Consider the following 17,891-nt stretch of genomic DNA (forward strand, 5'->3'; position numbering starts at 1 on the left):
CTCAGCTTCAAAAGGTAATTGGTCAGGGATATCTTTTTTACTGCCGTTCATACATATATGGAGAAAGCCCTCACCTGGCTCTCCCTCTGAAACTGCAGTGCACATGGGAAGGCCCCACAAGATGGGCCTGAAGGAACTTCCAGCTCTAACCCAGGACATGAGCAAGCTTTAAATGAACACAGGGGTGGGCTGGAGGTGGAGCGGGGGTGGTAGGTGAAGGACAATAAATAAAGGTCAGGCTGAATGGGGGGTGGTGGTGGAAGTAGTGGTAGAGAAGGGCTCCCCAGGAGAAAAAGGCACTGGGTGGGGGGAAGCAGACTCAGCCCCCCAAACACTGGTTTGTTGAGTCAGAGGTCATCACCAACAGGGCGGGCAGCCAAGGGGACAAGGACTGGTCAGGGAGGAGCTGCGAAGGCCGTGAGGGTCTGGCTCCAGCTTTCGCTCTCTCTCTCAAAATCTTCCACAGAAAAGTCTGCTGAGTGCACCAAACAAGCCTCTTCCCACGGCAGGCTGAGGGGACTGTTGGAGGCCACATCAGCAGCGGGGACTCGCCCAGGTGTGTCTTTTGCCTTTCGGGGAGAGAGAAAAAAAGCCACCATAAGGTGAGCAGAGAGCCGCTGCCACACGGGCCCCTCGGCAGATTTCCCTCCTCAGTGACAGCTTAACCTTTGGGAACAAAATGGCAGCCACGGCAGGGATGGCGGACTCCTTGCTGGAGCAGCCCCCGCACCTAAGGCTGCTCTTCTCATCTGAAACTAGCCACAGAGGTCTGGGGGCTGGCGCCCTGGATGGGGGATCCATGGTCTAGGCCCAGCACTGCCCCACTTGGCTGCGTGACGACAGGCAAGTTGCCTCTCTGTGCCTCAGCTTGCCCATCTGGGGTAATCAATACAGGTGATATAAGGATGCCAGAAGGAGCAAAGGGACATGGGAATAGAAAATTTCCCTCTAGGCCAATCCTTTTCAAGTCGTTCTTTAAGCCATGCAATTCCTTCTATGCACTGCGCTCATGGCCCATGTTTTAGCAGACATTTCCTGAGGGCCTACTAAGGGTGGGCACTCCACGTGGATGCTGGATTTTACTCCCCCCACAACCACATGAGGGAGACGATGTCGTCCCCACATCAGCAATAATGGAACTGGGAGCAGAGAGATCAAATATGAGGTTGAACTATATCAAATTGCCGATATTTGACCATTTTTTGATCTACAAAAATGCAACTTCACATGGTTCAACTTATTTGCCCAAGGGTCACATGGCTATTGTGGCAGGGATGGGAGTAGAACTCAGGCCTGCCTCACTCTGAACTCGTCCTCTGTGCAGGACCTTAGGAGGTGGGCGGGAGGGGGGAGGATCCACCCCAAGACCACGCCCAGGGATGATGCATCTCTCTCCCAGGATGCCCTGCGGCCAAATTGCGGTGTTTTCTCGGAAACCACTGAGCGCAGCTGAGTACGTGTTTTCTCCACGTGGTTCCCTGGGTGCAGCTGTGCAGAGGGTAGCTGCCTATGGGAATGCACAACCACCCCCGGAAGGCACGCTCCTCGCCCTTCAGCTCAGGGTCAGCTGGCACGCTGACCCACGCATGCATCCAGCCGGCTGACCCTCTGGGTGGAGAGATGCTAGGCCAGCTGGCGCTTGCTTTCTCGTAGAAGACTGGGGGCCAGACCTGCACTTGCACAATTTTCTCAGGCTTGAGTGTGAGAAGCCCCCACCACATGATGACTGCGGGCTGGTCAGGGCTGGGTGGGAGCCTTGGATTCTTGCCTTTATCCTCTCTCTGCCTCAGTTTCCACAGCTATCAACTGTGGGCAATAATCCTCTCGTCTAGTCTGCCAAAAGAATGAAAGTCGGTCCTCGAGTCCCAGGGCAGGCTGGGGTTTGGTGCCAGCTCCAGTGGTCCCGGGTTCTCCCTCTTATAATTTGAGTCAGGTTTACATGTGGCCAAGCTCTGGTGGGTTGATTCAGCTTCCTCAACCACGTGGTAAGTTTCTTGAGGGCAAGGACTGTCCCCCACTGCACCCAGACCAGACTGGTTACACGATGGGGCTTGATTGCTTGGCACTTAATAGGTGCTCTTGAAACCAGAGTTACTATGATTATCATGAAGATGGGGAAATGCTTTGAAAGATAAGTTTTAGGCGGCCCAGGATGGTAATCACTGTTGTTATAATTATGGAGACTGGACTGGGAAGGTGTTATGGATTGAATTGTGTCCCCCCAAAATGTGCGTCAACTTGGCTAGCCACAATTCCCAGTATTGTGTGGTTGTCCTCCATTTTTGTGATCTGATGTAACTACCTGTGTGTTGTAAAGCCTAACCTCTGTGATGTTAATGAGGCAGGATTAGAGGCAGTTATGTTAATGAGGCAGGACTCAATCTACAGGATTAGGCTGTATCTTGAATCAATCTCTTTTGAGATATAAAAGAAAGAAGTTAGCAGAGAGGAGAGGGGCCTCATTACCATCAAGCAAGAAAAGCCAGGAGTGGAGCACATCCTTTGGACTTGGGGTCACTATGCTGACAAGCTCCTAGACCCAGGGGAAGATTGATGACAAGGACCTTTCTCCACAGCTAAGAGAGACAGAAAGGCTTCTCCTGGAGCTGGCACCCTGAATTTGAACTTCTAGCCTCCTAGACTGTGAGACAATAAATTTCTGGTTGTTAAGGCCATCCACTTGTGGTATTTCTGTTATAGCAGCACTAGATAACTAAGATAGACAGTTACTGTTATGGTTGTTTTGGGTCCCTCTGGGCTCATCGCAGGCAGGCAGGCTGTTACTCTAGCACCTGGCACAGCTCTCCGTGAACATGGAGAACTGAAAATGTCACCTGCTACTCCCCAGTTTTGGACGATTGAGTGAGAGAGGAGGCGGGATGTGGGGCGGGGGGGTTGGGCAGCAGACAAGAGAGAGGAGGCGGGGTTACAAGGAGCAGCTTGGTACTCACCTGTGCCCTTTGGGTCAGGCCGGGGCAGGGTGCCCCCCTGTGAGTCTGCAGAGCCCGCCCCGGTCTCGCTGGCCAGGCTGCTCTGGCTCCCAGAGAGGTGGCTCGGCAGGTGGGCCGGCCCCATCCTGGGGGACTCCGTGCTGCCACCTGCAAGAAACGACACATGGGCCTGGATGGCTCAGTGCCGGTCCTTTGGACCTCAGGCTGAGACAAGGATTAGCTCAAGTCAAGGGAGCTGATCTAAAATAACTTCCCATTTGGGATGCAGTGGGTGTCTACACGACTGTCTGCCCAGAAGCCTGCTACCCTGGGGACTGCCACCCCTACCCTCCTATCCACATAGCTGTCAGGTTCTAACCTGACCCCACCCTTCTGGCCATTGCTGATTGGTCCAAGATATATAAAGGCAACAGAATAAGGGCCCTCAGGTCATTTTACTAAGTGCCAAGTCACCAGCATGACAACTGGGAATTCTTTTTCTTGCCTTCAAAGAGTGTATATGAAGAGTAAGCATTTCAGTTAACCCAGTGAGAGAGATATTAATTGCTGCATTTACTAACTAAAGACTCTTCACTCAAACAGGGCTGTTAGTTCCTTGCCTGGCTGAGAAAGCAGATGTGGGCTTGTGATACTGCACCCAGTCTTTTCCTATATCCTAGGCCGATTTGGTCATTGCTGAGAGTTGGTGTAGGGGACAGAAGCTATGATGGGGGTGGGGAGGAGGGTGAAACCTGCCCTGAATATCAAGACTGGCAGGTAAACTTCTTTTATACTTTCCTAATACAGAATCTTTGTTCTGAAGGGGCCTAAGAGATTATCTAGTCCAGGGATAGTTTTTATCTCTTGTGTCATCTCCACCTATTGATATTGACCACCTGCAGTGCAGGAAAGCTGCATTGAGAATGATTCTGAGGCCACATCAGGGATCTGTGGGAAAGAGTATCATGATCAACTAGTAATGTCTGCCATGGACACAAGAATGGGGAGTGGTAGCACATGTGCCAGGCACTTGCCATCTCTGATCTAGCCCAAACTCTCATCCTTGTCAGGAATTCTGTCTATACCAGCTCTGGCAGGGGGCCAGCTAGCCTCAGCCTCAGGAAAGCCCCCCAAGGCATTTCATTCCAATTTGGGACAGCTGCAGTTATTATAAAGCTCTTTCTTCTTAGGCAATAAAATCAACCTCTTTGCAACTTCTTTCAAAGATCTAAATTCTAACCTCTGGAGCAACTTTGAGTAAAGCTGATCCTTTTCTCTGGGAAGGCCCCTCATGTGTTTAACCAAAACCAAACCAAACCCATTGCCTGTAAGACAGAGTAGAACTGCCCCATAGGGTTTCTAAGGCTATAATCTTTAAGGAAGCAGACTGCCACATCGTTCTCCCATGGAGTGGCTGGTGGGTTCGAACTGCCTACCTTCCAGTTAGCAGCTGAGTGCTTTATCATATGTTTAAAGGGAAGGACAACGTGCCCCCCGGCCTTCTCTGCCCCAGCCTCAATGCCCCAGTTAACTCTTTCATATGATGGGGTCACAGAGGCGAGCTCAGAGATGTTAAATTCAGAAGGAACTTGGGAGACCACCTACTCCATGTCTTTCATGCTAAAGAGAAGGAAGCAGAGGCCTGGGAGGTCATGGTGTGTATTTGGGGTCCCACTGCAGCTCTGTGGCAGAGTTGAGCTAGTCCGGGTAACTCAGCATTCATGAGACAGAATGTCACGGGTGAGCTTGGGGAGGAATCCCAGGTGTGCAGGGAGAAGGGCTCAGGGAGGTCTGCCTGGACCTGTCCCTTAGCCTTTCCTGTTTTCCTTCCTGCCCCCTGCATACACAGATGCACCTCGCTTTCACTCAGCTCTCCAGTAATGCTAATACTTTAGCTCCTAGATGTCCCACCATCAGGCCCACTTCCCCTCCCTGATCTAGAACAACTACCTGTGTAAGCAGACACCTGCTGGGGAGTGGCACCAAGGAACAGCCAAGCCACTCTGTACCTGGGCCTTCGGAAACGAGCCATGTTACCTCCCACGCTTACCTGATTCCCCCCAGGGTTTGTTGTCTTTTGGGTCTCTGACCCCAGTGGGCAGGAGTCTGTCATCCAGGCTGGAGGAGCTGAGATCTGAGTCGCTGTCAGTGTCGCTGGAAATCACTGGAAAAGACACAGAGGGGATGTCACCCTCACTGGCCACTGCCAGCAGTCATCTTGGACAGAGGGACCCAGGACAGGCCTCCCTTCTGCCATAACAAAGGGGCTTAGAACCTCAGTCAGCCCTTTTGTTTTGGGTATAGAAAACAATGGCTCTGGATGGGAAGGAACTTGCCCAAGACTCCACGGTGAACCGCTGGATGAACTGGAATGAGAACTTGCTGCTGGCTTCCAGTTCAGGTCTTCCAGCAGAATCAGGAGTGGTTACGACACCAGGCTCTGGAGCCAGACTGCTGGGGCTGGAATCCTGGCTCCACTTACTACCTGGGGAAAGTGCCTCAGTTTCCTTGTCTGTAAAATGGGGATAACGATAATTCCTCCCTCACAGGGTTGCTATAGAGTCAATGAGTTGGAGTACCTGTAACATGCCAGAACATACAGGGGTTCCTGTGGGGTCAGCTACGATTAGAATTCTCTTACTGTACAGCTGCTCAGCATTGCTTTTTGCCTTGAAGCCTTGCCAGCTGGAAGCCTCAGAGCTGTTGCACTTGCACCAAAGGTGATAATCAGCTTCAACCACGCAAGAGGGCTCTGATTCTGCCACAGGGAAGAGGTGACGAATGGAGATATTGGCCAGGGGTGAGCCCTTTCTGCTGGGACAGGTCACAATGGGCCCGAGTTCCAGCCTCCTCCCATGGGTGGGCGCACCTCTGGTTCAGCAGGTGGTCACTGAGGCCACCCCCAGCAATACTCCTGACCCAGGCCCAGTGCACTGACGTCACAATATGATCCGCCTGGCATTCTTGTGGGGCAGGCCAGACAGGAGCTTTTGCCTCACCACGCCGTTCAGTGAAGGTGCGTGGCTTTGAACACAGCGGGGATCTGAGCTGAGCTGAGTGAGAGCCAGGAGTCCCCCCTGCCCTTTCCCTGGTTTCCCTTAGAGCTTGGAATGGTACAAGATGCTGGTGGGTCCCCCTGCTCCCTTCTGCATTAGCAGGTTCAGACATTCCCCAGCAGGGAGGTAGGAGGTGGGTCTAAGGGTGGCCCCTCTGGGACCAGCCCAGCTTCACCTTGGCCAGGACCTTAGCTGAGCAGCTCACTCCCTGGATGAGCCTGAGTGACCTCGAGTCAGGTGGGGTGGCTGATACCTGCTCTGCACCTGTCACGGGTCATGATAGGGTAAAAGGCTTGTAAAAGCTGGACGGTGATGCCAGCCTCAGGGTCCGTCTCTTTAACTGGGAGCAAGAACCTAAAGGCACTTGCAAAGCAAAATGAGTGCAGAATCCTTCTATATTTTTCCATTTCTTCCTCTTGTCTTTTACAGTTGTCCTGCCCACACCTAATTCATTAGACTTTTTAAAGCAAGTTGCCTCTATCAAGGCTTTTTTTTTTAAAAAATAGACTTCATTTTTGAGAGCAGTTTTAGGTTCAGAGAAAAATTACACAGAAAGTACAAATAATTCCCATATGTGCCCCTCCTCGCAGTTTCTCCTATTATTAACATCTTGCATTAAATTGGTACATTTGTTATAACTCATTTGTTATAACTAAGTTAATAATATTGATACATTATTAACTATTGATGAAACAATACTGAGACATTAACCAGAATCCATGGTTTACATTAGGGTTCACTCTGTGTGTTGTATGTAGTCCTATGGGTTTGACAAATGCTTAATGCCATGTGTCCCCATTACAGTATCATACAGAGTTGTTTGACTGCCCTAAACATGTCCTGTGCTCTACCTATCCGTCCCTCCCCCGCCCCTCTGCAAAGACTGATCTTTTCACTGTCTCTATACTCTGACCTTTTCCAGAATGTAACATAGCTGGACTCATATAGTATGTAGCTTTTTTGAGATTGGCTTCTTTCACTTAGCAATATGCATTTATGGTTCCTCCATGTCTTTTCATGGCTTGATAGCTCATTTCTTTTACTGCTGAATAACACTCCATTTAGAGATGCACCACAGTTTGTTTATCCAGTCACCTACTGAAGGACATCTTGGTTGCTTCCAATTTTTGGCAATTATGAATAAAGCTGCTGTAAACATTCGTGTGCAGGTTTTTATGTGGACATATGTTTTCATCTTACTTGGGTAAATACCTAGGAGCACTATCACTGGATTGAATGTTAAACCTATACTAAGCTTTGTAAGAAACTGCTAGACTGTCTTCCAAAGTGGCTGTACCATTTATTTTATCAAGACTTTTTAAAGTCTTAGTTTTAATGAAACACCTCTCTTTTCTGACTCTTTTCATGAATGTATACAATATTTAATTAAATTATGTAATTACAATAAGAAGTACTACCGCGCAAAAAGGTTTGGGATCAAAGGTAATCAGCTCTCATAGATGTATAACTCAACAGAAACAGAAGTTCAGAAACGTCAGTAAGGGTTCTACTCAGGGCATGGAAAATGCTGGTTACTTACGGAGGAAGGTTAGGAGGGGTTGGTTGAGCTGTTTATGCTCGGCATTGTGCTAGGCACTTGGCATACATTATCTTAATTAATCTTCCAAACTACTCTGTGCCATAGGTTCTCCTGTTCCATTTTTGGGAGATGAGATTGGAAGAAAAAAATCAATCTATACCAGGGGTGGCTAATAGGTTTCATTTGATCCACCAAGCGCTTCTGGAGGAGCATGCGGAATTCAGAGATTGCATTAAAGCTCAGCAGGAAGAAGAACCCAGTCAATTAGGGATATTGGCTGTGGGGACATGAGGGGAAAACAGCAGTACCTATGCCACGTTTCTCCATCCAGCTCTAGAACCTTCTGGAAAGCCTTCATGCCTTCAGCCTGTGCCACCTTTCAGCTGAGGGAGTCACAGCTCACAGAACCAAGCAACCAGGGGGTTGGAGCTGGCTGGCCATTTTAGCCGTAAGAGAATCTCTGCCCTGTGCTTTAACCACAGAGCGGCTAGCACACAGTAGCTGCTTCATGGAGATCTCCCTAGAGAGCGTGTAATTCCTGCCAAACCTCGCCTAGTGCCTTGCTTCCCTATGCCCTCTTCTTCTGGCTCAGGTTAGGCACCCCCTCCTCCAGGAAGCCTTCCGCATCCCCTCGGCCCACCTGGCTGTGCATACGGCTACAATTGCAGCAACCACTTCCTGCTTCAGTGTTTGTGTGTCTCTTTCCCCCCATTAGATTGTGAGGCTCCTTGAGGGCAGGGACCAAATCATACCCACAGATGAGGCTAGTGTGGCTTTCTGTTCCTGAACCCACCCAGTGGCTCTGTGGGAGAAAGACCTGGTGATCTGTTCCCATAAAGATTTCAGCCTAGAAAACCGTATGCCGCAGTTCTACTCCGTCACATGGGGTTGCTATGAGTTGGAATCGACTCAACAGCATCCAACAACAACAAAGCTTGATCAATGAGCTTGACCAACATGGCGGGGTGGAAACAAGAGAGAACAATAAGAGTATTCTCAGCTTTTCCTTCCTTGACTGCTGAAGGCTCTGCCTTTTTTTGCTCAGTTTCTTTTCCTCCTTTGCCCTCAAGGAAGAGTTCTGCTTTAGTGTCTGTGATGTAGAATCAAGAGGGGGTGAGGATGGGGAGAACTTGAGGTCCATATGCCCCCTTCATAGCATTTGAGAAAAGTAAGTAAAAACCAGGCTTATTTTGCAATTGCTTTTCAGTTCTGGACTGGGTTTCTTTGATCATGAATCTGTGGAGCCTGGACCTCAGAGGTGTTGACTTTATAAGCATTTACGTGTTTCTGACTCATTCACCCACTGACTAAACACCAACCCCTTGGGTCTCCAGACAAAGGGAGTAGGAGTAGGTAGGCAGGAGGCAGGGATTCCTGTTTAACACATGGAGTAAGTAGCTTCCTATATCTCTCTTGGAGCAGCTTCAAAGGAATTGGAGAGGATTCTGGGCTTCCTCCTCCCTCAGAGCAGGGGAGGGGCCCAGCACGGTGGCCTTGGTATCCCTGAGCAGTGGAATATTCCCAGAGGAGAGGCTGGTGACTGATCTCCACATGAGTGTCCTCATCTCTCTGGCAGAAACGCTTGAGGATTATCTATTCATTCTTTCTGGCTTGGAATGTTCCATCTCCCTCCTCCATGGTTGATACGAAAAACTAGTTGCCATGAACTGACTTCCCATGTGTGTCAGAGTAAAAACTGTGCTCCACAGTGTTTTCAATGACTGATTTTTTGGAAGTAGATCACCAGGTCTTTCTTCTAAGGTGCCTCTGGGTGGACCTGAACCTCCAACTTTTCGGTTAGCAGCAGAGCGCGTTAACCATTTGCACCACCCAGGGACGGTACTTGATATGGAGGATCTACGTAATTCTGGCAGCCATGAGGACTTGATGCTTCAAGATGCTGAGTAACACCTGGATCGTCTGGTGCTAAGGGACAGGTGCCACAGTGCACACAATACCAAGGACACACACCCTTTCCCACCGGAAGGAGACAATAAGGGCCATCCCAGGACTGAGGTTACGGTGGCAAGTTCACTTACTTCATTTCTCCCCTCCCTTCCCTGCCATCCATTGTACAAGGTCGCCATGTTGGGCTGGAAGTGGGCTAACATAGCAAGCAGGCTGTGCCATGCTACATTGGGAGAGCAGTTTTGGTGTGAGCTGTATGTCTCATCCAAAACATCCACTCTGGAGATTGCCTAGTCCCCATATGGCTCCTGTATTGCACAAGATTTAAAAAACAAAACAACTCTGCAAGTTACAGTCAGTTGGCTTGTTTTTTTAAAGCCCCCAAAGGGCCACAGCCATGGAAAAGGGGGTAGCAACCTCAGATGACAAATGAGCTCACAAAGGCCCCCCAGCACAGGGACCTGGCCAGCTGATGAGACAGACTTATGCTCTCAGATGCACTCTCCCTGGGCTCAGGCATATTTGCTCGTTGTGTCTGGGATTTATAGCCAGGGCCAGGCCTCAGCTTAGAGGTCTTTGTAGTGCGGACTCAAATCTCATTTCTAATCCACTCAGATAAACCCCAATCACAAGAAACAAAGCAAAGGGGGTCGGCGGGGCCCATGCCCGGTGTTGGCACTTGTTGTCAGCGGGAAATAAAAACACTTTGAAGGCATTGCTGAGAGTGTTCCTGGACTGCAGCCCAATGCAAATGCCATTTACCCAAATATTCCCAGCTTCCTTCAGCAGCAAAGGAAGACGCTTTTTCTCGCTCCTCCCCCGAAATGTCACCGCAAAACCCAAACCTTGGCTAATTTGCCATTCGACTGCCGACTGCCGTTGCCACCTTTCTCCCAGCACAGCAGCTGTGATTGTAAATCTTTCAGGTCTATTAACAAGGCTTTTAGGCTCATAAATCTTTTGGCCCTTGCTCTTCCATCCTAACAAAACACTCTGTGTGTCTGAAGGCTGATTTTTTTTTCTCCCCTTCAGTTCCCCAAAGGATGAGTCTGGAACGGTTCGGTGATGAGAGCTTGTATTGTGCCCACGCCTGATTTTTCAGATTGAAGATGGGAAAACACCAGGGAGAAGAATATCCCAGTAGCCTTCCCAAGAAGGAAGCATCACCAAATGGATTCACCTGGGCTCTGCCACAAAGCAGGGAGGAGGTAGGGCCTCCACCCAGGGCCCTTACACAATGGCCAGAGCTCCTGGACTGCCTGCTTGGGGACCTGGAATCCCTGAGATTTTCCCATGCTGCCCCAGAAGGACTGCCCGCTCTGCTCAGCACTCATCCTTGCCGCAGCAGCCCCGGTGCCAGCCATTCCCACTTCTCTGGGGATAGGCCAGCTTTTTTTCCTGGCTCACTCCTGGATGGATTTGCAATTTGACTGTCACCATGGAAACTCAGAGTTTTGGTACATGGAGGGGAGGAAAGTCTCTTTCAGAAAGTCTTGCCTGACTTCCTCAAAAGGACCCTGGGATGGTCCAGGGGACAGGCTGGATGCTGGCCACTTGCACTCACAGCACTGGGCTGGGACCTGGGGGACCTCTTGCAGGCTCTGTTTAGCCACTGCCCTCTCTCTGTGACCTTGGGCATGTCCCTGCATTTCTCTGGGTTCCTGAGAAAACAAAGGCTGATGTGGACAGCTCTCTGGTTCTGACCCTAAGAGTCTACCTCAAGTCACCTCTGTCCCATCAGCGGACAGACCCCTGGCACCCCTCCCTGGTTGAGAGACGACAGGGAAATGCCCCTTCTGGGCCAACAACACCCACCGCCTGGCACGAAGAGAGCCGCCAACCCGATAGCTTGGAAGGAACTTGTGAGCTGCCACTGCTCCGCTTGGAGGCTCCCAAAGCCCCCAGAAATTATGGGAATTAGAGAGGAAGAGAGATATTTTCAGCAAACATTCTGCCAAGGCAAAGCAGATGGTGGAAAATTTTGCATACTAAAAACAAAACAAAAAAAAATTTTTTTTTAAATGTGAAGGAAAGATGATAAAGCCCTGGGGAATGCAGAGATGGTCCCCATTAGCCGTACCCAGCTCACCAGGCTTCAGAGACACAGAGCTCCCCGACTGGCACAGGTGGGGCTGCCCCATGCACACACAGGGCCGGCTCTGCAGCCCAGGATCCCTCCAGGACGCCACCCCACGTCCAGGGCTCTGTTTCAGTGGCAGCAGGGGGGGAGTGTGGGGTGGCGAAGAGGTACCAGCTCTGAGTCAGATAGACTTGGGTTTGTGTCCTGACTCTGCTAGTTCCCAGCTGTGCGACTCTGGGTCAGTGTCTTTACCTCTCTGTGTGCTCAGTGGGCCCATCTATGAAATGTGGTAGGTGCTTGACTAACGGTAGCTATTTTATCTGGAGGAGTCCCTGGGTGGCGCAGATAGTTAAGTGCTTAACTACTAGCTGAAAGGTTGGTGGTTCAAACCTACTCAGAGATGCCTCGGAAGACAGGCCTGGCCATCTGCTTCCAAAAGGGCACAGTCATGAAAACCCTATGAAGCTGTTCTACTCTGCACACATGGGGTTGCCAGGAGTCAGAAACATCTTGACAGCAACTAAAAACAACAATTTTATTTGAGTGGGGCATCTTGAACTTATAGACACAACACACTTGCATAGGGGCGGCCTCTGGGACACCACATTCAGTGACCAGGCCAACCTCACAGGGATAGACTCATCCCTTCCGAGGGGGTTTGGAATCCCAAGCTTTGCTTCACAGGACACTGAGGCCTGGAGACCATTCAGAGGCTGAGCTGGGATTTGAACCCAGGCCTACTGATGGCCACAATCCCTGCTCTTCCCATCTCACCCAGCATAGACTGGCCTCAACCTCCTGCTCTGCTCCCTCAGAAATCCTCCCCTCCGGCAGGCCAGCTTGATCTCTGTCTCCCCAACCTGCCCTTTCCATGTTTCCCTCGGGGCTGTACCATGGGAGAGAAGGACTTCTAGTCCACTCCAACACCAAGGGTTGAGTTCTAGCTCTGCCTTGGATGTTCCTGGGCAAATACCTCAATCTCTCTGAGCCTCAGTCTTCTCATTTGCAAAATGAGAACAATAATCGCTACCAATAAAAGAAGATCAGGTAGGAGAAAAGGCCTTTGCAAGTTTAAAAAGTGATATAAGCATATAAGGTTTTAAAAAATTGGTAATCCAGTTTACCCTCCAGGAACCCATTCAAAATATGCCTCTGTGGAAAAGTCTCCCAGCTCCAGGGAGAGATAAATGAAGAGTAGACCTTCTTCGCTCTCCCACTGACTGCCAGGGCTGCTCCCTTGGCCCTGTCAGACACTATCCGGAATTGCATTCGTTTTCTGATAAATACCTGCTTTGACTCCCTCAACTGTAAACTGGAAGCCATTTGAGGGCAGGGGCCATGTTTTATTTCCATCTGCCTCCTTCCCTCATCCCTCAGCACTGGGCCTTGGGCAGAGCGGGCACTCAGCAAATACTTGTTGACTGCTTTCCTGAAAAACTCCCCTGGAGAGGAAACAGCACTGTACAAAGAGCGGGTCTGGGATGGGAGTCAGCCTGGTGGTGGAGAGCCCGCAGCAAAGAGACCCAGAGCCCTGTCTCCCGTCTCCCAAAGAGCTAGGCTTTCCACCAAGCAGGTGACTTCTCAGCAGCGTCCCCCTGGAAGGACACTCAAGTAGGATGAGCCAGGCAGTCTGTGGCCTCTGCTGCGGGAGGGACGGACTAATGGGGGAGGGGTGGCCGGAGGCTGGTTGCCATGGACACGGGATAAGTGGGCACTGAGGGGAGAGTGCACTGTTCACACAGAGCAGCTCTTCCGCCAAACCCTAGGCCTGGCGAACAAGGCTCTTCCTTTGTTTTGTAAACTCCTCTAGGCCCTGGAGAGGTGGGGTTGGACACCCCTGAGGCTGGGGACTCTGTCCTCATAGGACGGGCCCACTGGCGGCCAGAAGAGGTTGTTGGGATCCACAGTTGGCCTCCTCGCTCCCTGCTCAAACCCTGCTTCCCTCCAGCCAGCTGCCTGAGCACCCTGAGCCTCATCTCATCTGAAGGATGGATGGAGCCCCTGGGTGGTACAAACAGTTAATGCACTCGGCTGCTAACAGAAAGGCTGGAGGTTCAAGTCCACCCAGAGGCGCCTTGGAAGAAAGGCCTGGCAATCTACTTCCAAAAAATCAGCTACTGAAAACCCTGTGGAGCAGTTCTGCTCTGACACACGAGGTCACCATGAGTTGCAGTCAACTCAGTGGCAACTGGTTGGCTAAGATGGGGATACCCATGGTACTCACAGGACCACCTTCCAGGGCTGTGTGACGGTATGGCACCTGGGGAGCTCCAGAAGGGAAGGGTTCACTCCCTGGTCCCCCTTCCAGGCCCCGAGGGTGGGCAGGGCTCAAGGCAGGGCAGACCTCAGCAGAGACAGCACAGACCAGGCGGGGAATTCAGATTTGGGGAGCAGATTGCTTGTTCACTCACTATTGATTTTAATTACCTCCCTCCTTTAGGCTCACAGACAGGAGGCACCAGAAAATGAAGACAAATCCTCAAATCAATAAAAACGTGGTTGCCAGCATTGAAATTCTGTAGTCCCTGCCCTTGCTTGAGGAGCTCCAAATTGGATAGGGGGTTGACGGAAGATAAGGACAGCTCCCTCAAGAGAGATGTGATACACTGATGTGCATCGAGGGGTGGGGTGGCTGATCAGGGACAGAGCAAGTCAGGGAGGGCTTCCTGGAAGAAGAGGAATTTAAGGATGGGCATGATTTGGACAGAAATGCTGGGGTGGGGTTGGGACAGGCCTGCTGGCTCAGGAGAGAGGCTCTGGCTCAGGAAACTTAGCGGTCTCTGCACTCTGTCTCCCTGACCCATGAAGCTTCTGAGTCATGGCAAAAATAAAACAGCGAGGGCGTGCCTCTTGCACAGGGCTTCGAACCAGTTCAAACCCCTGCCGAGAATTTGCATTTCCACTCCAGATATACTGAATCAGAATCTGTAGTTTAACAAGATCCCCAGGTGATTCTTATGTATAATAAGTTTTGAGAACCATCCCACTACTAGTGGTTCTCAGAAGTGGTCCCTAACCAACAGCATTAGCATCACCTGGGAACTTGTTAGAAATGCAAATCCTTAGCAGGGGTTCGACCTGGAATGAACAGTTCGAAACCCTGTTCCTGCCCACTCCTTTGCTAGGATGCAAAAGGCACATTCATTTGCTCCCTGGCTTCAGCTCTTTCTCTCTCGTCCTTTCTGTCTCTCTCTGTGTGTCGCTGGGCCTTTGTCTTTTACTTCTCTCTGTGCCTCTCTCAGAGCCCTGGTGGTGCAGTGGTTAGTTAAGAGCTTGGCTGCTAACCAAAAGGTCAGCAGTTTGAATTCACCAGCTGCTTCTAGGAAACCCTATGGGGCAGTTCTGCTCTGTCCTAATGGGTTGCTATAGTCGGAATTGATGGCAACAGGGTCTTACGGGTGCCTCCCTGAGTTTCTCATCTCTCTCTGCCTTCACCTCTCTGTGTGTCTCTCTCATCTGCATTTCCTTTTCTTCTGTGTCTTTGTGTGTCTATGTGTTCTGAGTCTTCTTGGATCTATCTCTTGGTTCCTCTTTTTCCATTTTTGTAGCTTTTTCTTGCTCTCCAGTCTCTGTCTGTATATGTCTCTGGGTCTTGGTCTCTCTGTCTCTTTCTCTCTCCAGGCCTGTCACATTCCCACAGGTCTTCTTCGTTCTCTGGTGTGTCCCTCAGATTCCCTCACCTGGGCTGGAGCCTCAGTCCCTCCCGCAGCCCATGGGGTCTCTGCTCAGAGCTTGGGTGTCAGGATGGGCTGTCTGCTTTGCCCTGTTTTTCAAGGAGGGGTCAGTCTGGGCTCCTGGCTCCTACACCTACCCCAGGGGCAAGCCAGGCTGGGGTACCACCCCATTCCTGGACACAGACCACAGAGCAGACTCTCCCAGCCTCCAGCTAGACCGGCAGTGAAAAATCAGCTCAGCCCCATCTGCGAGGCTGGCATCCACCATGATGGACAGGAGGCCCCGGAGAGAGCTGCCGAGCAGAGTGGAGCCAGCACTGTTATCTCCCATGGCTCTGCTGGAATCAGACAGGGCAGGAGGGCTTAGATTTACTCACTTGGCCTGGTCCCCAAAGGCCGTTAAATCTAGAGTGGGCAGAATTAAGTTGTAGGCTCACACGGCAAGACAGGTGAGCAGCTGGAGAGGGACGCTCTTTCCCGCACAGGCCCTGCACATGGTGGGCGCTCGGGGCACGTGTGCTGACCTGAAGCCAGATGCCGGCTCTGGGGGGCTGGGCCCCATTTCCCCATTTCAGCTCACACGGCGGCAAAGAGCCCCAAGACTTTACCTTGCAGCCGGAGTTGACCAATCCGCTGAGGCTGTCGTTGGGTTTGGGCAAATTAGAGGTGACAGCCGTGCCCCTGACCTCTGTAGCACAGCTAATGAGGGCCCTCTGCTCTGAAGAAATAAATCTCTGAGCCAGCGAGGGCACCCAGGACAGGGAGGAGGGCTGCAGGGGGTAGGGTCAGGGCAGCAGGTGGGGGGTAATAGCTCATTCAATCTCAGAACTTCTGTTCTGGGGTAGGACCCCTCCGTTATACCCACCGACATTCAGCTAGTGCTTGGCGTAACCAAGGACTCCCAGGATCAAGACAAAATTAGTGCGCATGGGCTTCTTTGCCAAAACACAGCCACACTAGACGAGGCCAGGCCTCTGTTTCCCTGAGAGGCAGGGGAAGCGCAGAGTTTCCCGAATGCTGCAGGGATTTCTCTTCCTTCCCACACAGAGGTGACAGTGTAAGCCATCTGACTTTTCCATGCCTTAGTTTGCTCTTCTGTGAAACGTGGACAGCAATAGTGTCCCCATCACAGAGTTGTTGGGTGATTACATGAAACAGTGGATGTGACCTGTGATTACATGAAATAGCAACCATGTGACCTGTGGCTGCTACTATTGCTGCTGTTTTAATGTGGACACTCAGCACTGAGGCCTGCAGCCTGCCACTTCCACCTGCACAGACCAACAGGCAGAAGGCACACAGCCCTCCACCAAGCCTGGCGGAATGGAGGCCACAGTTGGGAAGACCGACCACTGACGTTTGCCCCAGTGAGGCCCATAGCAGGCTGGGGCAACTCAGTACCTTCCCCACTCTCTGCCTTCATGGGGGAGGATGATGACATTCAACTCCCCAAACGGCTGGTGGGAGCCACAGTCAGAACCCTCGGACTCTGGTTTTGCATTGGGTTGCCCAGCTGGGGTCTGGACTCCTAGTGAGGAGACACACTCCGTGGGGTGGAAAGGTCCCCGGGAGCCCCATACTCAGATGTGGGGGCTTCAGTGGGCTTCTGCATGTCCCAGGGCTGCCAGAAGGAGGGGAGCCTGCTGCTAGGAAATCACAACTAGGAAAATGAAAGAAGATGAGCAGACTTGGGACACGTCATAGGCCTGTGGTCATCAGCCACTACAGACTCACCTTTGAGACGCTAATTAAACCTGGTGGTGGTGACAGATCACCCAGCATCTTCGATTTTTCCTGGGAATGCTGCAAATCGAATGCCCTTACACCCAGTCTCTACGAGCCAGCCCTCAGGGGGCTTCCAGGCTGTGCTGTGACCTAACCCAGGCATGCCTCTGCGGCACCTTGGCAGAGGGTGGCAATGACGGGCAGGGACTGACTCCATGCACACCACACACTGGAGCATCACACTCCTGGATACAGCTGACCACCAATGTGGCTGAACTTACTCCCTTTTCCCCACTGGCAACACAACAATAACAGTAAGTGCTACCATTTCCTGGGGATCCGTCACAGCCAGGCACGAGGTTGACCTTCTATCTTGGCAACAACCTTACAAGGTCATGTTGCCTCCATGTTAAAAGTGAGACAACTGAGGGTGTGAGAAGTTAAATACGACAATGATGATGACTACACCATTGACTGAGTGTTGACTATGTGCCAGGCCTCCCACTTTCCATGAAATAATTAATGCAACCACCTCAAGGGGGTAGGGACTGCCAGCGTTCCCCTTTTACAGATGGGAAAACTGATGCTCAGAGGTTAAGTAACTTGCAGGAGCCGGGAGCAGGGCTGGTTTGCCCCCCTCCAAAGCTACATCTGCTAAACGGTCTGAAGAGCAATTTCTTTGAATCGGAGAGATGACTTGGATTTTTTGACTAACAAGAGGCGACTTCAGGCACATTCTCTCCCCAGATTAGGTCTCTACCCCAAGAGTTCTGCAGGCCCGAGATACTTGCTCCAAGTTCCCGAGACGGGCCCCCAGCCCCTAGCCTGGCCTCACTCCTCTCTTCTCCCTCACCCACTGCGAGCGACAATCTCTTCATAAGATCAGAGCTCCAGGCATGTTCTTTTTTTTTTTTTTTTAATTCACCCTTTTAATGTATACTATTCAGTGTTTTTAGTATTTCACAAGATTGAGCAATC

General features: G+C 51.1%; 1 protein-coding gene across 1 annotated transcript in view; it reads right to left on the minus strand.

Annotated features, from left to right (window-relative positions):
- Window positions 1–534: 534 nt before the first annotated feature.
- RPH3AL (rabphilin 3A like (without C2 domains)) overlaps window positions 535–17,891 on the minus strand; it is a 133,076-nt gene continuing 115,719 nt past the window's right edge. Inside the window, exons 6-8 of the mRNA XM_004376261.2 lie at window positions 4,981–5,094; window positions 2,952–3,098; window positions 535–569 (exon numbers count right to left, since the gene is read on the minus strand). Of these exons, the coding sequence (XP_004376318.2) occupies window positions 535–569; window positions 2,952–3,098; window positions 4,981–5,094 (296 nt within the window). The remainder of the gene's footprint in view (window positions 570–2,951; window positions 3,099–4,980; window positions 5,095–17,891) is intronic.

Source organism: Trichechus manatus, unplaced genomic scaffold, assembly GCF_000243295.1.
Source record: "Trichechus manatus latirostris isolate Lorelei unplaced genomic scaffold, TriManLat1.0 scaffold00040, whole genome shotgun sequence".
Taxonomy (NCBI): Eukaryota; Metazoa; Chordata; class Mammalia; order Sirenia; family Trichechidae; genus Trichechus; species Trichechus manatus.